At 39.4% G+C, this 26,739-nt stretch overlaps 1 protein-coding gene across 5 annotated transcripts; it reads right to left on the minus strand.

Moving 5' to 3' along the window:
- Positions 1-4,109: 4,109 nt before the first annotated feature.
- Positions 4,110-26,739, minus strand: agbl5 (ATP/GTP binding protein-like 5). 5 transcript variants are annotated; one of them, XM_017710706.2, is made up of 12 exons: positions 26,643-26,739; positions 24,863-25,181; positions 22,529-22,700; positions 18,926-19,095; positions 18,038-18,215; positions 15,042-15,220; positions 14,143-14,647; positions 9,955-10,124; positions 9,474-9,609; positions 8,304-8,494; positions 7,921-8,111; positions 4,110-6,835 (listed from the first exon to the last, which is right to left on the minus strand). In XM_017710706.2, exons 2-12 carry the CDS (start codon positions 25,060-25,062, stop codon positions 6,441-6,443), a joined length of 2,487 nt encoding a protein of 828 aa, XP_017566195.1. In that variant the 5' UTR covers positions 25,063-25,181; positions 26,643-26,739; the 3' UTR covers positions 4,110-6,440. The 5 variants fall into 5 exon arrangements, with proteins under 5 accessions (XP_017566195.1, XP_017566196.1, XP_017566194.1 ...); XM_017710707.2 differs by having other exon boundaries at positions 26,437-26,730; XM_017710705.2 differs by having other exon boundaries at positions 25,982-26,730.

Consider the following 26,739-nt stretch of genomic DNA (forward strand, 5'->3'; position numbering starts at 1 on the left):
GGAGTTTTATCTTAGAAGGCCACAACAAATGTGTGCAATTTTAGACTAGTTGCTTCTTGGCTGATTCATCATTGGTAATTTCTGTCAGTTGCTGTTGACCAGGTATTATTACAGATCCTAATGCAGTAGTAGCACGGTAGCTGTGCTGGTGCGAGGGTATCAGACATGGTGGTGTTGGAGGTTTTACACAACTCAGTGTTACTGCTACCTCATTATCAACCACAGATGAAGGTCTAGAGGACACCTAACACAAACTGCATTAACAGCTTTGGGACCAGTAAGGTGGAGCTAAAAATGAGGTTCTAACAAAGAAGCTAATGAATACAGTTTAACACAACTGAATAATGCAAAGCTACAATATTACCTGCTGTACTCAACAAATGAGACACTTAAAAAAGAAACTTTAAACCATTAAAGATCTAGTGAACAACTAATCATGTCAGACGTATAGATTAAGATTAAGTGACCCTTATTAGTCCCACAACAGGGAAATTTCCATCTGCAATCTGACCCATCCATGCAGTGAAACATACACGCTTGTGAACACACACGAGGGGGCAGTGAGCACACTTGCCCGGAGCAATGGTCAGCCCTATCCGCAGCGCCCGGGGAGCAGTTATTGGTTAGGTGCCTTGCGCAAGGGCACTTCAGTCACATACTGTCGGCTCAGGGTATGTAACTGGAGTGACCTCGAGCGAGAGGGTAAGACATTCCACAAACACATTCAAGAGCAATTCCACCAATTTTGCTAAATGTTAGCACATTCAAGTCATCAAGATGTAAACAAAGTGATTTATAGTGTTTGGATGTGAAATGCTCCACTCGAACTTGCATTGGTGGGGATACGAACCAAATGTCCAAAGAATTTTAACACCTCTAAACGTTATAAAGTTGTTACTACAAAGAGAACACGTATACTCCAGACAGAGAAGAATCAAACTCAGGCTCTTCTTGCTGTAAGGTGTGGTTGGTGTGGTGTACTGGGTAACCTGCTTTCTACACTGTAGACTGGGGTTCAAACCCCTGCCTGAGCAAGCAACATACACCACACTAATAAGAGTCCTTGGGCAAGACTCCTAACACTACCCTCACCTACCTGTGTAAAACAGTCAAATTATAAATCACTCTTGACCATTGACCAAATGCTGTATATGTAGGTAACGGTTATACCCACTGTGCCCCTTAATTGTAATGTTTTCCTTGTAAACTCTAAGCAAGTGAACCAATAAAGCAAATAAAAAAAATTTCAATGTCAATGTGTTGCAGTAATGTGTTAAAATTACTAGTGCTATATTTTGTAAAATATTTAATTATTAGCTTTAAAAGACTTATCCAGACAATAATGTACAGATTCTCTAAACAAAGTTAGGGGAAAAAACATTTCCACATTTTCAAATCTTACTATGTTGCAAAATGTCACTTCAATGAAAAACAATCATTGTAAATCATTGATATTTACTTTTAATTATTAATTCAGGAATCACTTATTGTGAATCTAAAAACTATGCACAATCTTGAATCACTGTGGTTTGTCATGTGAGAGAATAACTCTTATTAGGTCTCTAATGTATCTTTATCTATGGTGAAGAGCCTGAATATAGTATATGAAGACAAAATAGAAGTGGATAAAAGTGAATCACTAATATTTGTTCTGATGTTTGCAAATGTCATTGACAGTGTGCTATCATTCGTGCTAAAAAATTGTTTAAACAGTCTGACAGTCTATGGTCATAAACTATTCTACAAAATAACCATTAAAAAAAAACTGATATTTATGATATTTGCGATAACACCTTGAGTGTTGTATTGATTTTATGCAACAGTTAAATAAATAAAGTAAGAAATATATAAACCGGGCCATAAACATGCCATTTAATGTGTCTTAATGTTAGCAGTTCCTTTTGCCAAATTATGTATGAACATATATAACAGAGATACGTTTTAACTAGTTTAGTGCAAGGAAAACCAAAAAAGACGGCTTGGAAAGGATTACTGAAAATGTTAGGAGAGGCCTAATTTCTGCCCTCAGTAAATGTGAAAAAGGCAGTAAGACAGACAGACAGACACACACACAGACACACACACACACACACACACACACACACACACACACACACACACACACACACACACACATATATATATATATATATATATATAATGCTACAGATAAAGAGGACAACTCACCACACTGAGAAGGCTGTCAGATCAGATCAGAGTGAAAGTGTAGAAAAAGGATCAAATGCCTTTCTGTTCATATTTATTTAAGAAGAAATATCAGACAAGTGAAAAGTTTGGACTGTCATCTCCACTAACAGCCCCACAGGACGTGTAATACATGTCATAGTATAATAAATTATGTAAATATAATGGTATACATGTGTTTTCCACTGCTTTCTACCCTAAAGCTGAAGCACATTTAGTGATATTGTAGAGAGACAGTGGCTAAAGTGATTATGCATGGGATACTTTTGAAATTTGGGACACAAACATCAGCAACTACATTTAGGCACAGCTCATTTTTAGATTTCGTTTCACAGGTAACCTACAGTCTACAATGAATTAACAGTTTAACTTGGAGGCTAGGAAGAAAAAGTAAAATAAACATAAGACACAGTTACAATGATGTGGTGACACCACAATGTACATAATTACTCTAAGATGATTAAGTCTAATCAAACATTGCTTACAAAAAAAAAAAAAAGATGGCACAAACACAGCCTTTCAATGGAAGCGACCACAAGATCTCACTATTGAGCTGACTATTCCACCAAAACTGTATCAAGCAGTCTCCAGTGTCCTCATACTTAGTCTGTACCATCAAAACTAAAGGAAAGCACAATAACTCCATGCACAGATTAACCTCATTACCATGAAACACAGGCAGAGATCACCAGGCCTGTGGTCACTGGGTTTTGGGCCAGAAAGCTGCTTAAAGTAGTGCTGATTTAAGGTGAACAAATTTCTATAAAAGTAACATAAGCTCACACTTCGGTTCATTTCCAGTTTAATTTCCAATTTTATGTGTTTATACACACACACACACACACACACACACACACACACACACACACACACACACACACACACACACACACACACACACACACACACACACGCCACTTTATTAGGTACACCTTGCTAGTAGAAGGTTGGACCCTTAATTCTTCGTGTCAGACTTTCAACAAGGTGTTGGAAACATTCCTCAGAGATTCTGGTGGTTATTTGAGTTCCTGTTGCCTTTCTATCATCTGGAACCAGTCTGCCCATTCTCCTCTGACCTCTCACATCAACAAGGCATTTTCGTCCACACAACTGCAGCTCACTGGATATTTTCTCTTTTTCGGACAGTTCTCTGTAAACCTTACAGATGGTTGAGCGTGAAAATCCCAATAGATCAGTAGTTTCTGAAATACTCAGACCAGCCCGTCTGGCACCAACAACCACGCCACGTTCAAAGTCACTTAAATCCCCTTTCTTCCCCCCATTCTGATGCTCGGTCTGCACTTCAGCAAGTTGTCTCGACCACCTCTACATGCGTAAATGCATTGAGTTGTGACCATGTGATTGGCTGATTAGTTATTTGTGTTAAAAGCAACTGAACATTACCTAATAAAGTGGCCTGTGTGTGTATATATATGTAAAACCTATCGATTCAGTGGCTTTCACAAACCAAACGTGCAATACCCTCTCCACTGTAATGAACAAGTGGACTGCCTTTCCCCTCGTATACTTCATTTTGAAATCTTCCTGCAATAACATTGCTCCTAATTGTGAACAAGAGGTTGTATTGTAGGGCCAGAACGTGTCCCTCTTTGCTCTCTAATCACTTTAGTACTGCTACAGTTCTACAGTATATTTACAAAGCCAATCTGTTCCAAGGCCAAATGGTTGCAAATACTCACAGCATAAAAGAATCTTTGCAGGAAAATTGCCTAACACACAAGCAGCCCTCCACTCTTCACTTCTGTGTGGCCATATAAGTCTGTCAGTTTTAACTCAACTTTCTCAACTTTTAACTCCCTTCAAATCCAGCTTTGACTACATAAACCAGCCATTAATGCTTAAAAGGACCTCTACCCATTTTTAAAAAATGACTAATTAAATGGTTAAAATGTAAACAAAGTCATTCAGTGTGTTTTAATGTGCGATCCATTCTACAGAAACTTGCTTAGTCAGAATTATTTACAATCATGGCAATGGGAACCAGATGTCTGCCTCACAGAAAGTTGAGTACATTAAATAATTTTTAATACACTGCCTAATGTATGAGCCATTGTTTTATGTTAGTTAAGATAAATAGTTGACCTTAACCATTTGTAATCAATTAATGGTGGATGGGTATATGCAGTACCCCCATTTTTTTTTCTCAGATTAACCACTATTTTACCACCAACATGTACATTACACAAAGCACTCTAAATAATTTGTTTACATCACAACCACTAAACGATGCAGAAATGTTGTGGAATTTCCCATTAATTAAAATGGATTATTATTATTATGGTTATTCAGTGTAGTAGAAACTGGGCCGACACAAGTGCACACACAACTACAGCTCAGAAGCACAGTGATATCAGACAGGAAAGATGCCTGAAACAGTGATGGGAGAGGCCTCAGTTCTTAAATAATAATAATAAAAAAAAAATCTAGGCATATTCACACAGGATTATCAAATGCTGTTGGAAAAGGCTGTAACTTTACATAACGTTGACAGACCTCTCATTCAGCCTTACGAGAAATTGTAGTGCACTTTGTTTCACATTATATTACATCATCATTTGACATATCATGTGACATATTTTACTGTGACCTTCTTTAAGTGAACATGAGTTCCTGTGCTGAATTTGGTTACCCTTCTGGCCAGGATACCAGTGGAGCTAAAAAATAATCACGGATTGGTCAAACACCATCAAAGAACTGTCCCTCAAATCAGCCAACCACCATTTCTAAACAAGAAAACATTAGGTCATTAATGTTAAGCAGCACAAAGTGGAAAAACAAACACTACATGAGTTCTACAAGCCCACCTGGAGTTTTCTGTCTGCTAAAGGTGAGTGAACAAATCACAAGAATCCTCCATTGCTACTGTTATTCTTGTTGGTTGTAATCAATAGATTTGTTTGGGAAGTCATGTGGCCAAATTATGTGACAACCTCCAGAAAGTGTCATCTACTTTCTTGATTTCATTACAGACACAATTACTTGACTAGAGAACAGGCAATCACTACATAATGCCTAGAGAGTCAGTATAAAGCACTTAGTTTCTAGTTTAAAATGCCATGCATCTGAGATAGGCTGTGTTGTAATATGCAGACTGGAAAGACAACAGTGAATTTCCCACAGTGGTAATGTAGCTCGATTACACACACACACAAAAAAAAAAAATCTGAATTCGACCTATCTGATCTCCATCCGACCTCTGAGATGAGATTTTTGCTTTTTAAAGCTTGTCTAGCAGAAGAAAGAAAGCATTTGTATGTCAGAGCATGTATAGGTCAATTACCTGGCCTCTCTGAAGCCATTACCAACAGATTATGAGGTCTTATCCAAGTGCAAGTGCACAAAGTACCCATATCCTAATAAACAAAACACACTAACAACAAACAAAAAGGACTGTCAGAAAATTATTCACATTATAATCCTGTGTGAATTTGTCCTCTACGTTTCCCAGAAACAAGTAGACTTTTAGTTAGATGTCACAAAAATCTATTAATAAAGATACAGCATCATGGCACTGTAGCTTTAGAGTTTCAGTTTTACTGTAATATTAGACTAGTGCCATGTAGTATGAGTATCAATGCAAGTAATTACAGAAGATCCTACTCATTTAATCCTATGTGCCAAGGGCTACAAATGTAGTGGTGGCACAGTACTGCAAATTAGAGTGAGGAAAACATACAGCAAAAGAAAGGACAAAAGTGCAAATAGGCATACTATAGAAAAAAAAACACTACTGTTTTGGATACGACAGTTCCTGAAAAGTGTGTACGTGTACACACACAGACACACAAACACAGACACACACACATACACACACACATACACACACACATACACACACACATACACACACACAGCGGCTACGGATCCGTTCTGTATGTCCATGATTACCACTACATTCCATCACTGGCATTGAGTGTATAACTCCATTTCATATCAATATAATCAAAGTGCAATTCAGCTAAACCACGGCCTGCTACTTGCATGACACAAGTACCTGTCCGAAAATAAAAGGGTGTATATTTGTTGTTTATTGCCAGCAAGCTTTTGAGTAGGTCTTTGTCTTTGCCTCAGTAAAATGATTTCAACTAAAATAATAATGATAATTATGTATTATTACAGCATTTAAAAGTAAGCACCTCATTAGAGCTCCCTCATTCTCTTTCTGTCATTCATACTCGCACATTTGAAGAATCACAAATAAAGTGAACACTCAGTCACTCTTGCTGTGGCTGTGTGGCCTGTGGTGGGCCTTTCTGCGTAGCAGTGTCTCTGAGATAGGCGTGCAGTGGTTGGCACGTGGGTGGGCGCAGTGGGCTGAGTCTGGTGAGTAGGCCACTGTGGGGCATGGCCTGCAGGGAAGGGAGCAGCTGGGCCAGGCTGGGCGGCTGCAGTGAGTACAGACCTGCTGTACTGATGGAGCAGGGGCCTGCCGCCGCGCCAGCAGTGACACACCCCGACGAGCTGGAAGAGGGAGATGATGAAGAGGAGGAAGAAGAGGAGGAGGGGGAGAGGGGGGTGTGGGACGGGGTGGCCTGACTGTTGCTGGAAGACCGGAGTGAGAGGCGGTGGTTGAGGTGATGGGGCCGCCTCTTGTCCTGAGCTTTACACTCTAAAGGAGGACATACAAGTAAAATGCATGTGGTGACACAGGAGAGACATATAAGCATAAACAAACATTTTCTGTTTTAATGTTGTTTTTAACATCTCATAAGGACCTATGCTGTGCATCGTTTTGCAACAATGTTTGGGAACCCTGGCCAAATCAGTTTGAAGTGAAAAAAGTAAACACAACTTCTGTGGCAACCCTTTATTAAAAAAGTATTTTTCTGCAGCTGTTAATGCACCTGAGTGTTATCTTATGTAAAACATAAAAATGAATAAAACAGTAATTGTGGAATGTGAAAAAGTTTGACAAAGGGTTGCTCCTAGGTGCTGATTTTGGCAACCATTGTACATGCCACAATTTCAACAAACAACTGTAAATGACTATTACTACACATTCGCACATGCACACACATACATGCTAAAAGCAAGCAAAACTGATTAAATTAAGGCTACTTATACAAATCTAGATAGATAGATATCAAAATTGCATTGCAGCTGTTGCTTTTAGGAGTCTCTGATGTCCAATCAGGGAAGGAATGAAGGGATCCTCATTTTTCACAATATAATGAGCCAGATTAAAGATTTTTATCATTTAATCCTGCTGATCCACCTCCACTGTCATCAGGCTTTGATCGATTATGCAGGTTTGGTAATAGGATTCCTCAAAATTACTGTTTGATAACAGCACTTGTAAAGCACTTGAAAGCTTCTTTTCTTTTCGTAAAAATGAACTTTTTTAAACCAGGGGCACATTCAATCTCAAATGGTTTACTATGGTTTCCATGTTGAATGTTTTTTGTGCATGAATTCCACCATATTAAAAAGGCAATGCATACAATGAATTCCAATAAAGTCCTCTACAAATGCAGCCACTGCAGTTACGTGAACAGAAATGCTGAAGATGTTACAAGTCATATAGTGAAGTATTAAAAACGTATTTAAACGCATTTTATCAGGCTCTGACATCTCTTCAAAAAGAACGCCAAGAATGTCCTTCTCAGCTGCCGTAGGAGCAATGCTTGACCCCAGAGTTTTCAATGCACCACTGTTTCCGTTTTAAATAGATGTGTAGATGTAGAGGTCTCTCACCTCTAACTGGTCCCAGAGCTTTGTGTGTAGGCCTGTGTGCACTGGGAGCGGAGTTACTCCAGCCAAACGTGAAGCTGGGGGAACTTTTCAGCTGTGGAGAGGTCTGCCGGCTCCCGACAACAGTGCCATTACCAGTGCTGTTGTTGCGGCTCCGACTCAGAGCGTTTTCCGAAACAGAGCTGCTTAGGCATCTGAAGTGTACAGAGAGAGTTTATTAAGTCACCATTAGGTAAAATGCACATGGAATCCTGTGCACAGTAATATTTACACAATCACAGAACCTCATATTTTTGGAACAATATCTTTATAGGAGAAGCAATTTTATTTTGTACATTGCTATAATGTGATATTTTTAGGTTTAATGGGGTTAATAAAGCTCTTACGAGGGCTTGGGGGGGCTGGAGGACTTGTTGGTGTTCCTGCGGACATTGGTGCTGAAGCCCTTGCTGTTGCGCACGTGTTTGAGCATGCAGGCACGCAGGTTCACAAGGTTGCTGTGCTCAGAGAGGACTAGCCGTGGCCAAGGGTTACACTCAGCCATGTCCAGCGCTGCTATAGCAACTGCACGGCCCACCTGAAACATAAGGAAACACCTGAAGAATAATCTTGAGTATGTATATTTTACACACACAAGATTCTACGCAAGATCTAGTACAATTCCAGGGAAATGACAAGATCTAATGTGCGACCATAAGCCACTTTAAAGGGTTCCAGAATTTACTTTTGTTTGGCACTTTAGTAATATGCTAAACATGGCGATTTCTTCAAATTTTAGGGCTCTATTTCTATTCATTTACTGAGTTCAACATTTTCGAGAAAAAAGACAAAATCTAAAATCTATAAATCTAAATTGATAAAACTTAAGAGAATATTAATATTGCTTTTCTTTTTATGATCAAAAGACTGTTTTGTCTGTGCAGTTAAAACCTTCGACTGTCAGAAATGTCTTATGATAATGTGAGACAGATGCTCACAATTCAGAAATGGAGGAAATATCGACCATTTGTGACAAGGGTATGGCATCTTTCAAGGCAAATGAGCGCTTTAAGGTAATATATAATTTAAGGGCTGCGTATTTCAATGATACAAAGTCAAGTAAAATACAGCAGTAAAGGTGTGCTGAAAGGAAGTATCAGTAAAAGTATGCCAATAACCCTCGACATTTTTTGAATGAGAAAACCCTAAACATTAATTCTGATGCTTGGTCAATATACAGAGATTATGAAGAAAACAAAAATAAGTTGGAACATTGTGGTGCAGTTTGAGTTTGATTTCTGTAATAGATCAACCCAATCAGTTTAATTAGCTATTTTTAAATTAAGCCAATAAAATCAGTTAAGTACCATTAAACTGTTGAATCAGCCCTCTGCCTCACACATAACAATGTATTTTGATTATAACCACACTCACATTATGACACGACCTCTTACGCCGGACTGCTTCACTGCTTCCGGACTTCTTCTTAAATATAACCTAGTGTGCACTTGAGCATGTTATTCTGATTGGTGGGAGGCCAGATATAGGACAGATACCATAATAAGGACAGAAGTTACCTGTTCGAATATCTCAGGTGTGTATTTTGGAGGGAAGGCAGGAGGAGGAGGTGGAGTAGCTCGACCATTGTCGTGGCACGCAGGTGGAATGGTGTTGACTGAGCGACCAGTGTTATAATTACACTCCAATGTATAACTGCACATAAAATATAAATATCACTATTGGTGCATAAATAGCTGTATAAAAGACATGGCCATTAGTAGGGCTGTCACAATTATTACATAATGGGTACCAGAACTTATGGGTAGAGCTAAAATGGTGCAAACCATTGACTGGTTCAATGTAAACATTACAGAGTCAAAAAAAACAAACAAACAAAAGACCAGGGTACAGAGAGTTCTGGGTTCTGATTTGTATTCGTACCATACTGTCCAGTGCAAAAAAAGGCTTAATCTAGGAGAGGCATTTGACTATTTTTAGACACACAGAATGGGACTTAGCAACATCACCATAAATATAAACAGTGATTAGTGCACATACCTGTGAACAAGGCCGATGGCTTTGTGAATGGCTACGCGCCCACTGCCCTCTTTAGACTGACCATCACGCTTGTCCCGTGCATACATGTTCTTCTCTGAGAAATTACAGCCGAGGAAGTCAAAATGGGCACAGTTTAAAGAGATCAGCTTTGGATACATCATGTTTTCCACCTATGATAAAAAAGGAATACAAGAAGGAAAGAACAGAGTAGGGAAAGTTGAGGGAAAAGGGGATAGGAAAAAAAAATGTCCAAATTAATTTGTGCTGAAACTGGATCTGCATGTCAGGTATTTGTTGCTACTGCACCGCCATTGCTCCAAAATCCTACAGTCACTTTTATGAGCGACCGTCACTTCACCACCACTGCTTCGTCAACTTTCTCAGCGACTGCCACGTCACCGCCCCATACTACTACCGCTCTGTCACTTCACCACCACTGCACAATCACTTTAATTAGCGACCCTCACTCCAACACCACTGATCCGTCACTCCACTGCCACTTCTTTGTCACTTTTATCAGCGACTGGTGTTCTAACAATTTGTCCTACCCATTCCGTGGTCCAAGCATGTTCAAGTCATTACTACAGCATAGCAACTGTGTTTTAATGTTAATTCAGTCATACAACTAATTTGGAAAAAAAATATAAAGATATATAACTTACATTTATATACTTGAAATACATTTCAATCCATGCAATCCATGCTAAAATACATTCCTAACACTAAAATGCATTTCAGAATATATTCAAGATTCAAGAGTTTTATTGTCATGTGCACAGCAGAACAGGCAGTTGCACTGTACAATGAAATTCTTACTTTGCTGTTCCTCCATTCACCATATATACTCTTAAGAGAATAAAAAAAAGAAAATATAAGAATAACTCTAAAAAAACGTAGTAAAAGGTAAAAGCAAGAAAAAAAGTGTACAGTATGTGCAAAGGTTAAAGTTACACGTGCATATGTACAAATAAGTGGAGCAGCTGTTCATAAAGTGCATCAAGTGACAGATGAAAACAAATGTAAACAGTAAACAATATTACTCTGTGCAGTAATAGATGTAAACAGTATTGTTCTATTGCCATATTAAAATTAATATATTTTAAAATGCATTTATTTTAAAATGTATGGATAAATGTTACTTAGAAATATACTATAGCAAAATAAATGTATGCAAATTTATTTATCACATATATTTGAATATGTATGAAAATTGCCAAAATATTTTGTCTAATGCATAATGTATACGTATTGTAGCTGTATTGACACACTGTGAAAATGTAGTTTGATGATTTGATATCTTTTATTTGATGTACCATATATTCAGTTTATGTATATTTAGTTATAACTGTAACCTTTATTAAATTGCATATAATTGAAAAATATAATAAATGCTAATGAATGCATTTTAAATATATATTTCAGAAATACATTTTTGGCCATTTTGATATATTGCAAAATTCGATTTGATAAATACATTTGGAATATATATTTTGGTAGACTATGGTAGACTAATCTTAATATAACTCCATGATTGGCTGATTTAAGCTACCAAAACATCCAAATATTTTTTTTTTACTGCTGGTAACATTTTCTGAGAAAAGGCTTTAGGCTATAAAACTATTATACCTATAGTTGTAATGTTGGTAGCATGTTCTGCTACAGTGATTTAAGCTTCTGAAACATCCTACCCTGTTTTAAGTAAGACATTACCTATAAATTCACACTATGGTAGGACATTTTGACCTGTAGCACAATTCGTCAAAACCTCACCGTCACTTTACTGGTGGTGGTGAAGCAACTTTTTCCTATCACACAAAAGCCACTGCTTCTGTCCGTCACCTGACATGAGATCCAACTCCTACAGAGGGTTTCTTCATGAGATTTAAGGTGGAAAAAGTGTTGTTCTGATGGAACACTGGTGGAAGCCTGTTCAGGGGCATCGCCCTCACAAGTCTATTCAATAAGAGAGTGACATTTGATGTGTTTTCTGTGAGTGCGGTTTCTGTGTTATGGCCAATCAAATCATTGTTCTCTAAGCACGCTACACCTTATTTTCTTCGTAACTACTGGAAAGAGCTTATGAGGTTCAATATGGAAACAACAAGGACACTACACAGTCTGCAGTGTCTGGCTCTCAGCTGACTTGACAGCTGTGTTTGGCCACGTCCTACTGTGTTAATTTCTATTAGAGATATTACACTAACAGGGATATGGTCCAAATTAATTTTGATTTGCTGAAAACAGTGAGAAGAAACAGCCTCTCCAGCAAAAACAGTTAAAAACACAGCCCTCTGCTCCACTCTGGAACATGCACCACTCCACCTGTATTCAGGCTTTTCAACATAAAAGTCCTTGTACGAATTAACCTACAACAGCCCAATGATGTGTGCCCTAAAAGTAAGACCACCTCCATGAAGCAATCCATGCATGCATTGTGCCATTAGGTTCAGAACCACTGTTTAGACGTTCAGTTCAGTTCAGAACCATGAGTTCTCTGTGCTTGCACACAGAGGAATTTGACTTCCACGTGAAGTGAAAACACTTCACACTTGCCCGGGGGAGGTGGATGCCCTATCAACATCAACATCAAAATAAACAAAAATGCAAAATGGCACTGCATTTGTATATTTGCATTTAAATTTCCCACTCATTTTAAGCTCAAAATGAAAATTCAAATTCAATACTGCCATTTTAATTTGCCATTTGGTATATTAATATTGATGTTTCATTTATGGATTTAAATGCTTTATGGGTAGCTTTACTTAAATTGAAATTCATTTCCATAACTGCATATTTATGCATACTGTGATTATGCAATAACTGTGTCAAACTGAGAATTATGCAATAACTTTGTCATTAATGAGAATTAATATGTAATTCATCTTGTATGTCTTTTCACTCTAACAATGCCTTTAATTTGCATGATCAAAGAGAACACCAAGCAAGAAAAATGGCAAAATTCAAATGGAAATGGAAAACAGCAACTCTCCTCTTTGTAATTCTCGCCTTTCTGTGTCAAACTGCCTTTGAAAATGCATTTGACCTGGCTGCATTTTCATTTTCATGGTCTTCTCAACCTGCCAATCATTCTGTCACGGCAGGGTCAACAGGTAATACATGAAAATGTGGTAGCTGATCTTTAGAAGAGCGAGACAGAGAAATATATCATTTTGTGATGATTACTTTGCCTTTGACCCATGAAGAATCTTTAATCAAACATGTGGCAGATTTTTATGTTTTAATCAGTTAGTCAACATTATTGTCCATGTTAGCTGACCATCAGAGGTGGACGAAGTACACAAATCATGTACTTGAGTTAAAGTAGAGATACCCAAGGTAAAATATTACTCCAGTAAAAGTAGAAGTCCTTACTCTAGACCTCAACTTGAGTAAAAGTACAAAAGTATTTGCCTTCAAATGTACTTAAGTATTGAAAGTAAAAGTACTAAAAGATTAATTATGGCTCTAATGTCCTGTTATCATTTTTATAACAAGACTCGCTTCATGAACTCATTTTCTTGTTCTTGCTTTGTTTTGACATGTTACGTTTTTATACATTTACTTAGTTACTGTCCACCACTGCCGACCATATAGGCTATGGATGCTGTAGTTAGAGATTTATACAGCAACAAAAGCTATTTTCTAGCATACATAGTTAACATCAGATGTGGATTTATGGCTGCGTTCCACTTTTTCTTTTACCAAAAATGTACTCATGAAATGATTTAGTTGTAATTGTACTGGTAGACTGTACTGTATGTGTGTAAATCACACAAACACCTTGTTACAGTGGCTGAGTGAGTAACAGCCGCTATACTAGGCCAGCACCCTGTTTAAACCGAATTCAGCTAGGAGGTCTCTAATATCCTCCTTTCTATTTCAAAAAATGAATATTTCAGAAATCACTGTTGTTGTTATGTGTGTGTGACACACTGAGCTGGATGACGTTAACCAACTGATAAAAACAGCACATGGGGACTTTGCTCAAGAATATAGCATTAACTAGCATTAACAATGGCTTTTAGCTAGCTTAACTCTGCAGCGCTCCACAATTCACATAGTAATTTAGCAGGTATACTATACAGTAGATCCATAAGGTACATGAACCCCATCAAGTGGACACTGAGTGGACATGCAAGGTAGGTTTTCTTAATAAGTGAATTGTGATTGTAAAACATGCAAACTTACCTGCTGATTCTCATCAGCTAGGCTGTTCCCATACATAAAGCATCCTCTTTTGGAAGCATGGCCATGAAGATCAATGTAATATGCCACTCCGCTCTCTTGGGGTGCAACCTGCTCTGTGGGGGAGGAATTAGAAACACAAGGGGCTTCACTTCGGCTTGGTACAGATTCATTCTCATCACATGGCCCCACCTCCTCCTCGACTCCACCCTTCTCCCAGTTTTCCTCCAGTTGCATGGGTATCTCCGACAGATCGAGCGTGGGACCCTCCAGTCGCTCTGCCTCATTACGGCAGTTGAGGTAGTACTCCAGTTTGCAAGGTGTAGGCAGTGGCAAGGAGGTGGTGTTAGGCTGATTGGAGGTTTTGAGAGCTGAGGGCATGCTGGGGTTGAGGCGGTTGTGCTGGTGATGGTACAGGAGGACAGATTTAGCTCCATAGATAGAAGGATGCAGCTCAGCACTTGGGCCCATATACTGTCGGTTCAGATTCACACCCCGGGAATCCGTCCTTTTAGTACAAGCAAGCATGTAAACAAAGAAAGCATTGCATTACTAGGTAGTGTCACAAAATAACCCAAACCTAACCCAACAACAGAAAGAACTGTGTGGGCTCATCAAGACAACTTGCTTGCTCAAAAAGGGTAAAAACCTTGTAGCTCCAAAATGGTAACTTTACAGGAGAAGGAAAAAAACTACTTTACTTTTAAATCAATGGAACCTGACTTTTTTCCAAGTAATTTTGGGAAATTTATTTTGCTCCCTTCATCATGAAATTAACGCACAATGTAAAGGGGGACAGGTAATTTCAAATTATGTAAAAAAAAAAAAAAAAAAAAAAAGAGAAACGTCAAAAATGGAGATTTTGTCTCGACAACAGCGATATGCAGGTATGTCTTACTGACCTATAGTGACCCCTAAAAACTCCATCAGGGTTGAGCATGGGAATCAGCTTGAAAACAAACATCCTGCGCAGCGCCTGCGCACGAGGGTCATCCTGATTCAGAATGAAGTTCAGGAAACCATTGAACACAAAGCTGGAAGGTGTCTCACCAGGGTGCACCCTGCTGCTGAGAAAAAAAACCTATACACAAATACAGACACACAGGATCATAGAAAACATTGAAAAGGCAAAAAAAAAAAAAAAAAAAAACACTATCATGTTAAAATGCACAATAATATTGTGATAAAAAAATGGACTGTGATCATACATTGATTGTTTACACGCACAACACTGTGCCCATACAAAATAACCTGTTTTCACTAAATACATGATGACATTGGAATCATATTCAGTATTGGCTGATATTTGCTTTTTTAAAACACTGTCATGGGGTTGATGGCAAGATTTGGCCGATATTTCAAACCAATATATGATGACACCTGTATTGTAGGTCGAAAGAGCACCGTTAACGCTTAGGTGGCGCTGGCTGCACTCAGGGGTGTAAAGAGTGGCACCCATTAACTAAAGTGTCTGACAGGCACTTGTAATAAAATACACGCAGCAGACTTCAAGTTTAATAAACAGAAGCATTACAAAAGAAAAAAGAAAACCGTGATCACGGTGCCTATTTAGCTCGGATCAGCTAACTTGGCTAATGCTGCCTCAGGCTGGAGTAGACTTGTAAAAGTGGATCTCAGCAGGTTCGCGCTCCGATAGAGTAATAAAAGGTGCAATGAAAGCCGTTTCTGTAAAACAAGAATGCCCACATCAGGAACACCCACTTATCATTCATTGGCTGATATGTTTGCAAAATGGCTTTTCTCATTGGTGGATAAGACTCAACAGGGAAAATACATCAATATTTGTAAAGACGTTTCTAATACTGAATTAATATTGTTTCTACATATTTACATAATGAGCATTTGGCCTCTGGTGATTTGTAGAGTTCTGTCTGTTTTGTGATCCCTGACTTGAACTTGCCATCTGAATGCCATCATAACGGTAGCAATCAGTGGTGTTTTCAGTAGTACTACGCGATCCGTTGCATACCAGCCGTTATTTAAATTATAGATACCATTAAGGCCATGGCATAGATACCATTAAGAGATTCTGTTGGTTCCTGGGTGTTTGTAATGAGAATGTAATTTTCTTGAGGAGCCGGACGGACTCGGCGGAAACTGTCTTTGTTGTTGAAGGAGAATCGCAGGCAGGCTGGTCTACACGGCTATGGGGGGCTACATCTCCGCATCATTCAAAGAAGGCATTACATTTCACAGACAGTGAAAATGATCATCAAAATGATAACCTCTGCATCTTCACTGTTGCCAGTACAGCAACCAATACCCCATGGCAGCCCCCCTACAGTTAGCACTTAATCCTCGATATATCGCGATTTTATGGATATAATAATAACTATTGTTATTTTTATTAACAGCAGCCCTAAAACGCTGTCGTAGTTGTGTTTACTCAGCAACTTTACTGTGGCTTTTATTTTATTTTATTTTAAGTCCACCTGCCCCTGATGTCACATGAGGGGTATTCCTGGGGGCATGTCTGCATCACAGAAACACGTATGGTGTTGCAATTCGACCTTCATCTCGTGTTTGGCCGATGATAATAAATGATAATAATACTGTTTTCTTTAGTTCATGTTAAATGAATACAGATGACCGTTCGGACGCGGTCTGTTCCTCGTATGTGCTGGTTAAGTTCTCCTCTTTCTTTCTCCACTAAACTGGACATTCTGTAGTGTTTTTCTTTCCGGAGCCGCTGTTTTTTGATTGGTGAATTTTTACATTTAACCGCTCTTTGTTATTATAGGGTGATAAAAAGATACGCTCGATATTATTACAATATTTATTTTTACTCTGTAATGTTATGAAAATTCAAGTAAAAGTATTTTTATCATTTTTAAAAATTTACTCAAGTAACAGTAAAAGAACTATGATTTAATCCTACTCAAAAACAGTACAGTTACAGAGAAAACTGTAGTCAGTTACAGTAACAAGAGTAAATGTAATTTGCTACTTACACCTCTGGCTGCGCTACAGCAGGGCAGATAAAATGTTTCCCACAGCACTGTTCACACAAGCAAACCCTGGAGCTACTCAGGTAGGAAGCTATGTACATAAAACTCTCAGTAAGATGTTTCAATAAATCTCCTTATCAAAAGAAAAAACACCACTACTAGTACTAAAACCACAAAGCTGGAGTTGCTTCTTATTTGCCAGCTTCTTGTTAGAATCTTTCTGTTCCACCAAAATCTGTGCAGTAGTTGCATTCTGACGCCCGAAGCATTGACAGGTAGAGCCAGTAAAAGCCTGGTTCATTTCTACACTATACACATACAAATTGAATGAAATAAAGTGTTCAGCATCACTTCTCACACTCGTTTACTACTTCTTCACAGACTAGCTGTTTTCAAGAGGAAACATTCAAACTAAAAAAGGCTAGTATAGTAACGTTAGTTGAGGTAACAGACCATTAGCATCTGTCTGTTTATCTGAAGCCTGGCTGTCTTTCTGTTTAAAGTTCAAGCCACACGTGATCTACTGTGGCTAATGTAGTAATGCGGAGTGGTGTGCCGTGAGGCGCTGTTGCGCCGAATTCCGACTTACGTTCCCTTACGGATGCTACAGATCACAGCTGTAATTCTGATTGCTTGTGAATGTGTAAATAACAGATAATCTTGAATTTACCATCACAGTAAGCACCAAACAAAGAGTCTTACAGAGATTGATTAAATTAATGTAACAAACTAAAGATGCTATTTGTTGTCACAGCACTTAGAAAACACAGTTTAAGAGTGCCACAGAATGGAACACCTAATTTACATTTTACATTTAACTTTAATCATTATCTTCAAGCATCAAGAGATAATACATACTGAATAAAGTTATTATGGCCAAGTTTGGTTATGTTATCCAGTTTTATGAGTGAATGCATGTGAAGTAATACCCGTTTGCCAGCAAAGCGGTGTGGCCGTGGTGTGCTGTGATCAGGGAAGAGTTTGTCCAGTCGGGGCTCCCTTTCCTCCAGCATTCCATGGCAGGATGTCACAGTCAGCAGGTCCACTCTGTGTCCATCCAGTGAGTAACACAGCAGCTCACGGTGGTAATATAGACTTTCTGCAGGACTAGTGATAGAGAAAATCAGCTTGGGTAGAAGGACAAAAGTACTAAGTCAATAAACAATTAAGTATTGGAACAGTAGTGAAACATCGAGTACATTCAAAATGATAATGCTCTAAAGTGAGAGGTGTGAGCAACACTACAGAAATCCAGGAGCTAAACTCTCACACTCTCACTGCACACTTTAAACTGTAATATTGCTGCAACTCCTAGTTGTCTATACTCGCTGTACTTTTAGACCACCTCATACCACTCAGTATGATGTAAATACCACAAATCTGGCTTATATGCTATGTAAATATGCTAATAGATATACTTTTATTTCTGCTCACTTATTGTCACTGTCTAAAACGTCTATTTGTTGTCTATTTTTTTCTGCCTTACTTACAACCATTTTTATTTTCTGCACAGTATATGTAAGTTAATGTGCAATTATATGTATTGCTACCAAATCACTGCAATTTCCCTTTGAGATTAACAATGTTTTTTCTCTCTCTCTCAAAAAAAGAGAAAAAAGGAATTAGTAACTTAATGTTAATGACTAAAATGTAACTCAATATTTATTTTCTAAGAACTTGAGAAGGAAGTAAAATTTTACAGTTTTTTCTGTCTTTTATCTGTACAAAAACCAACATCAGTACAATGAGGATGAAAAATAAGTTTCACATCTGTATACACTAAGCGTCTATGTGTGTGTGTGTGTGTGTGTGGACACCTGCAGGGTCCCAGTGCATGAGAGCTGCTGAGCAGTCTCTGATCCAGTTGCAGAAGCATGTCCTGGCAATCGGTGTATGAGAATGGATAGCAGAATGCAAAATATGTGGTGGCTCCTTTCACATCCAATACACGATGCACAAATGACAAGGTGAAGTGACTTTCAGACATCTGGAAAGAAAACACACAAACAGCTCTGTCACATTTCTTTCAATACCACATCTAGACCACATTTACTTGTAAACTGTGCACGGAGAAAACCAGTAGCACGGTGTGATTTTGCAAATAGGGAAGATGGTGCAGCTATTCACTGTCTAACACAGTGGCCCTGTCTCTTGCCGGGCACTGCTGTCGGGCCCTATTCCCTATCAATCAGTCAATCTTTATTTGGACTCAGAAGTACATTGAGGGTAACCCTCATGTACAACATAGCCGAGCTAGTTAAACAGGGACAGCAAAAGTTAAAATGAAACTTAGCCACTAAAACAAATGAACACCAGCAAGACAAGAAGATTTATAAAGAAATAAAATAAAAAGGATAAAGGAAAAGTTAAACTCAACTAAAACAGTTATAGGCTGTCTGAAAGTGGTTAGAAGTTAAAAATGACCGATTGACTGTAGTGAGATGAGTTTAGAGACTCTTGTAGTAAATTCCAGATTGGAATGGTATATTGTAGCTATTTTCACAGTTCAGTAAAAACAAGGTTCCTGACAGGTGATCCAGTCACTACAACAGGTCAAATAATTGCTGTTTTTTGTCATAAGATGGAGTGATAAATTGAGTCTAGTGGTTTGAGGGTACTGGCAGATGCATGTTTATAAGCTACATCACCATAGTCTAGTACTGATACCTTGGTTGTCTCTACTCCTCTTTTTCTGGCATACACAGAGATTCCTATCTCAAAATCTTCCATTGGGCAGTCGTGGGCTGGAGGTTAGGGAACCGGCCCTGTGATCGGAAGGTTGCCGGTTCAATCCCCAGTGCCGACAGTCCATGACTGACATGTCCTTGAGCAAGACACCTAACCCCCAATTGCTCCCCGGGCACCGTGGATAGGGCTGCCCACCACTCTGGGCAAGTGTACTCACTGCCCCCTTGTGTGTGTGTATTCACTAGTGTGTATGTGGTGCTTCACTTCACGGATGGATTAAATGCAGAGGTGGAATTTCCCCGTTTGTGGGATAAAAAAAGTATCACTTAACACCACCACAGGTCTTCTCTGTGTCATATATACATAACTTATAAATATTTATACTTATCTATACTAATAAAATGTACATTAATTATATCCATAACTTTTTCCATAAAAGGTATTTATGCAGTTTCCTCCGTTCTAACGTTGTAATCTACACAAAAGCTACTTGAGTGCTAACAGCTCCCCCTTGTGGAGAACCTTAAGCCTGCTAAACTGTGAATGTGAGTTACAAGCCAGACAAGCAGAAACACATGATGAAACAGCTGGACAGTGCATATTATCAGCACCAAGCTCGTTATATTAACAGAGATAAAATTAGTCTTCAGCAGTAAACTGACAAAGTAACATGAAGATTATAGCATTCATCATAGCACTCTGACAGCCCAATTAATTACTACAAGAAATATCTGGTTCCAGCAACTGGTGCTAAAGGCAACTTAAACAGCTATCTCAGACACCGCCGACAGATGTAAATACTAAGCTGGCCACAGCTATTGGGACTTTGTCAGTTGCATTCTGATTTGTTATCCACACGTCTGTGTGTACCAGTTATAAGATTTTGTTTCTGGATTTAATACCATTTTGAAAATATAGCAGCTGCACTGAAAAACACCATATCTTTAAAAGTTAAAATGCAGCAGTTTTCTTTTAAGTATCTGAATTAGTAATTCTAGTAGCTAGTAACTGACATATTCGGGTTTTGATGATGGAGATCATACGATCCTTCTGGACATCCTCACCAACCTTGGAATCACTGGCTATGCGTGGAAGTGGTTCAAATCCTATCTGGAGGATCGCTCTTATCAGGTAACATGGAGAGGGTTCACATCCTCTCCATGCAGGCTCTCCACTGGTGTCCCACAAGGCTCAGTCCTGGGTCCTCTTCTCTTTTCTCTTTACACTAGCTCTCTTGGTGATGTAATATCTTCTCATGGCTTCTCTTATCACTGTTATGCTGATGACACTCAACTAATGTTTTCCTTTTCACCCTCTGACACACAGGTTTCCAGTCGCATCTCAGCATGCCTGTCTGACATCTCTTCATGGATGGCAGCTCACCACCTGAAGCTCAATCCCAGCAAGACTGAGCTGATATTCATCCCTGTAACTACAGGTCCTCATCATGATCTTGCCATGTCATTCGAGAACTCCCTGATTGTTCCATCTGTAGAGGCAAGAAGTCTTGGTGTGAGTCTGGATGGCCAGTTATCGTTCTCAACTCACATCGCGAACCTAACTCGTCATGCAGGTTTCTCCTGTACAACATCCGAAGGATCCGACCCTTCCTCATCCAAGAGGCCGCCCAGGTGCTAGTGCAGTCTCTGGTCATCTCATGGTCAACTCACTCTTGGCTGGTCTTCCCATGCAGGCCATCAAGCCTCTGCAACTCATCCAGAATGTGGCAGCCTGGCTCGTCTTCAATCTCCCCAAGTTCAGCCATGTCACCCCACTGCTGCGCTCCCTTCACTGGCTCCCTGTAGCTGCACGCATCAGATTTAAAACCCTAAAGTTTACCTACAAAGCCAAAAATGGACCAGCCCCTACCTACTTGATGGCAATGGTGAAATCTCGAACTGTATCACAAGCCCTTCAAGCTTCGAGTACAGCTTGGCTTGACCCGCCATCCTTCAAGATGCACGGAAGACAAGCGTCGAGAATGTTCTCTGTACTGGCACCCAGGTGGTGGAATGAACTCCCATTGGCTGTCCGAACAGCTGAGTCTCTTGCTGTCTTCAAACGCAGACTGAAGACTCATCTCTTTACACAGCACTTAAATGAGCATTGAATTATAAGCTGCACTTATATATATTTTATTGTATTGCACTCTGTATTGTAGTTTACTGTATTGTATTTTATTGTAATTGTATTGCATTGAATGGCACAGAGTTCTGCGTTTAACTCCTTTCCTTTTTCTCTTGGTGTCCGCAGTGACATTTTGTTTATAGCAGTATCTGAGCTCAGGTCTTTTTCTCTAACCTATTGGTAGCTAGCAAAGATACTTTCTCTAGATTGACAAAGCACTTCTTGTAAGTCGCTCTGGATAAGAGCGTCTGCTAAATGCTGTAAATGTAAATTATATACCCACACGTTTCCTTTTCTGTTGTAGCCTCGTTTTGAAAATCTGCTGTCCATACACGTCACTCAAAAACAAGTGTGCATGTCAGTTAACCATCCCTTTCCTGTCAGAGCAGCCAGTTCTTCGCCATCTTAAGCAACAATACACAGACGTACAGCCTGCAAGACGACATAATCAGTAACTGACTAAAGGAGCAATTACTTTATCACATAGAAAATGGAGAGTTGCAAAACATTGGTCAAGCGTAGTCCACAAATTGTCCAGCTGCATGCATGCAACATGGAATGTTGAAGTTAATACAGTGTGTTTGGGGGGAAGAAAGTGTTCTTACCTCGAATGAGGGCCGCTCTCGCACTCTTTCCCAGCGTGATTTGACCGGCAAGGTGCGTACAAATGGAGCCATGCCCTGAGAGTACAGCTTACTCTGCTTGTTCATGTTCATCAGGTTTATCTTCAAGAGTTTACCAGGCAACACTCCACGCACACTGAAGTAAAACCATGACCTGTTCACACATCAAAGAGACACGTACACACAATTTTAGACAGATAACAGCTAAAATTCAGACAGTATGTTATATCCCGAGCTTTTCTTGTATAAGTGTTTAAAAGCAGCTGTCATATGGAGAAAGTCAAATGACATGCTTTGTCTTTCTAAGTGAGAATAAGTTAATGTTAAAGAAATAATAAACAGTATGTTTTTTTTTAGTTTGCATTCATTTACAGCTTAAAAATAAAAAGACTGTATCTTAAAGAAAGCAATATGACATACAAATATTTAAGACAATATCTGGAAAAAAAAACAAAGTATATACACCGATCAGGCATAATATTATGACCACCTCCTTGTTTCTACACTCACCGTCCATTTTATCAGCTCCACTTACTGTATAGGTGCACTTTGTAGTACAGTTACAGACTGTAGTCCATCTGTTTCTCTGATACTTTGTTAGCCCCCTTTTACCCTGTTCTTCAAAGGTCAGGACCCCCATGGACCCTCACAGAGCAGGTACTATGAGCCTTTCTCTCGTTTCTGGGGTCGAAGTTTGGGAAGTTTCTGGTTTGGGAAGTTCTGTGTAAAATCATTTCGTTTTTGAGTTTTCATGCATTTCCATCTGGTGATGATCTCAGAAAGAAATGGTTAACTGAATATAAAGGAGCAAGGAGCCGACATTCAAAGTAATTTGAAACAGTACGTATGTGTGCAGCACTCATTTCAACTCGCCGGTCATTTCCGTTACACCAAAGGGAAAAATGTGGCTGAAAATGGGCTGCAGTACTATGTCGTTTCAGTTGGTGTCAACGAGCAAAGAGAGGGCCCGTCTCAGACTCTACTAATGAGGAAGGGGTGGTGGAGCATGATATATTGGGGATAGAGGAGGAGGATGTGCGCATATATATATATATATATACATACATGAGGCAACCATTACTTACGTTGTCTGTGAAATGCTGTTATTAAAGTATACCTCTAAGATTTCAAAAACAACCACTGTAGTCTGTTCCCATTTTAATTTCTACACTTTATTTTCATTTAGCTTTGTACTAGATTTGAACAGTCATATGTGTTGAGTTTTCATGTTCTCCCCATGTCTGCGAGGGTTTTTGTTATGGACTGAAATCATGGTGTACGAGAAATCACAGTGTAAGAGACCGGCATCAAAGAACTCCTGTGACCCAGGTGATAGCAGGTGGTTACTAGAAAGATGTGTGGCTACATGTGACATACAATGTAAATCTAATAGTGAATCAGCTAATAAAACAGTAAATCTAATCGCATATATTAAAATGGATTCGTGAACTGCAATGGTGTAATAATGAACTAGTTAAACTCCTTCAAACATCTTTGAAGTTTTTGGACCGCTAGTCTGTTCCTTGCTTTTCTTGACTGGGAGATCCGAGCCCTTACACTCCCTATCTACAACATTGGACACTGAGAATGATATAATTTAACACAACATTTCATGTTAGACATAAGTTCATAAATTCACTTCTTAAACAGACACATATGTGAAGATCTCTGAAATCGGAGGAATGCTGAAACTACCTAACATTACTCATCCTGTCCGTGACATTAAGTAAGGTAGCTAACTACAACACTAGGAACCAGCTCACGATTTACATTCATAATCAAAAATAAACTGCTCAAAAAATTTATATCCCTTATTGAGTTTTGCACATCTGGTGCTCGACAGCTGTTCCACAATTCTGACCACATCATCCTGCCTAAAGCACAGGAGTTCAGCCAAAGCTGGTGAATAATGAAATGAAAGGTAGGAGTGTCTAATAGAGTGAGTGGACACAGTGTTTAAAGACCCCAGCAGCACTGCTGTGTCTGATCCACTCAGACCAGCACAACACACACTAACACACCACCACAATATCAGTGTCACTGCAGTGCTGAGAATGATCCACCACCCAAATAGTACCTGCTCTGTGAGGGTCCATGGGGCCCTGACCACTGAAGAACAGGGTAAAAAGGGGCTAACAAAGTATCAGAGAAACAGATGGACTACAGTCTGTAACTGTAGAACGACAAACTGCACCTGCACAGTAAGTGGAGCTGATAAAATGGACAAGTGTAGAAACAAGGAGGTGGTCATAATATTGTGCCTGATTGATGTTATGTATTGTTGAAGTGAGGGCAATTTGAAAGAAAAGTTCTTACCGGTTTCCATTCTCAAACTCTGTATCGGCACAGTCTGGTTTAGTCCAAACATTGAACTCATAGTCACTGTGAGGCAGAGAGTTTCCAGCGGAGCTGTTGCTGTCACCAACAGCTTCTGACTGCTCCACTTTAACCACTTTGCCCAGATTTCCAGAGTCAAATCGTGAGCTAAACACCACACTGCCAAAATGGACCTCCATGACCAGGATTTTAGCTTCGGATAACCAGTCAACTGACAGTCACCATGCTGTACTTAGCCAGTCTCTCTCTCTCTCTCTCCCTCTCTTTCACACACACTCCTCACATGTGCTCTTCACACCTGTACAGACAGGAAAGTTTGAGGGCTCAGATGGGAGACTTCAAAATGCAAGACAAAACAAAGCATAAAAAAATGTATTTTCCTCACTGCAGGTTCAAAACCACCAATTAACAATGTCACAACAGGGACATTAGGAGGGCCTTTCTGACCAAAATTAAACGTCTTTCCATATCTTTTGTACACATGCCTACTCGCCTCCTAGAGTAACCAGTCACTCGCTTCACTAGAGTAAGATTTTTGCCTCTCTGATGATGATCTTGAAGAAATTTTGCAGAACTTTTGAAGAACTACAAGCACCTTAAGGGTTGGCTGTTTGTATGTGGCATGCCCATGATTCATGTTGGGTGGTTTAGTGCGAGAACACAGACGGATGAAAACACAGTAAGGATATAAAACTGTACATTTTGTCAAACCAAGGCTAAGGGATACAATGCTACACTAAACAGCATAACATAATATGACAAATGGCATTAAAGGCTAGATTTAGGCCAGGATGCTCCTTAATGTTGTGTAATGTACTGTGCCATGTTTGTTCTTACAATATGTAACTGGAACAAAAAACGTTTTTGCACTGCAAAAATAAAAAATCTTTCAAATCAGATATTTTGCCAATCAATCAATTTCTAATCACTGTTCTTTCACCTATTCATTTCAGTTTATTTTCTTTAAAGTGCAAAGAAGGGGAGCAAAGCAAACTAGTGCTGGCCTTCAACCTTCAAAGAGCTACATTTACATCAGCATGTGACCATTTAACGCTATAGGATGACAGCAAACACGTTACTTGACATAGGAAACCTTACATGCAGAAAGCTGTGGCTGATACCAGACCTCAGATGCTGAGACATTAGAATACGTCAGTGACAACAGCTGAAACCGAATGACTGAAACTGGCCGTTCAGGACACTGAAACGGCCTGAAAATTAGCTGGGTAGCTAATTTTAGCTCCAATCGCTAAAATCTCTTAAAAAAGAAACTCGCCACTGACAGTGACTGTAACTAAAACGTAGCTAGCGACGAAGTGCCATTACTCCGCCAGTGACGAATACATACGCCTGGTTGTAGGGTGGCAGTCGAAAAAATGACAAGAAACATTTCTGTTTTAATCGCTAACTCGGCTAGATAGAGAGCCAAGCACAGAGCCAGCCATCGTTAGATAGAGCTAGTAAACCAAAGATAACCTTAGCCACGCGTGCTGACAGCCATCATACAGGAGCAAACACAACACCAGCATTTACTCGTTATCGTTACTTCTTACTTTGCTGATAACGCACAGCGAAGCGGGATGACTTGTTAGCGTTACGTAGTTAGCCCTGGCTAACGCTACATAACTGTCAGTCAGCCGCTCTCGGGTTCGTTAGCCTTTGCACACATGCCCGACTAACTACAGTGACATGACCTGCACTACAGTCTGTCGACAGTCCTGCCGGTACAAAACAGCACAATATACAACACGCATCGTACAGCGTCTCGCTTCGTTTGGAAAATCACCGATAGCGCTCCTTCTCCAAGCGCATCAGCACAGCTTCAGACCCAAACAAACCCACTCGCCAGCCCGTCT

The sequence above is a fragment of the Pygocentrus nattereri genome, chromosome 1 (genome assembly GCF_015220715.1).
Source record: "Pygocentrus nattereri isolate fPygNat1 chromosome 1, fPygNat1.pri, whole genome shotgun sequence".
NCBI classification, from domain to species: domain Eukaryota; kingdom Metazoa; phylum Chordata; class Actinopteri; order Characiformes; family Serrasalmidae; genus Pygocentrus; species Pygocentrus nattereri.

What these genes read in the sequence shown, in the direction of transcription:
- agbl5 (XM_017710706.2), bottom strand. Translation starts at nt 25,062, where the DNA reads ATGGAGGTCCATTTTGGCAGTGTGGTGTTTAGCTCACGATTTGACTCT. An exon ending in GCCATCGGCCTTGTTCACAG is followed by an intron (nt 9,610 to 9,954) that starts GTATGTGCACTA and finishes TTTTATGTGCAG; the next exon opens with TTATACATTGGAGTGTAATT. An exon ending in AGCTCTGGGACCAGTTAGAG is followed by an intron (nt 6,836 to 7,920) that starts GTGAGAGACCTC and finishes GTCCTCCTTTAG; the next exon opens with AGTGTAAAGCTCAGGACAAG.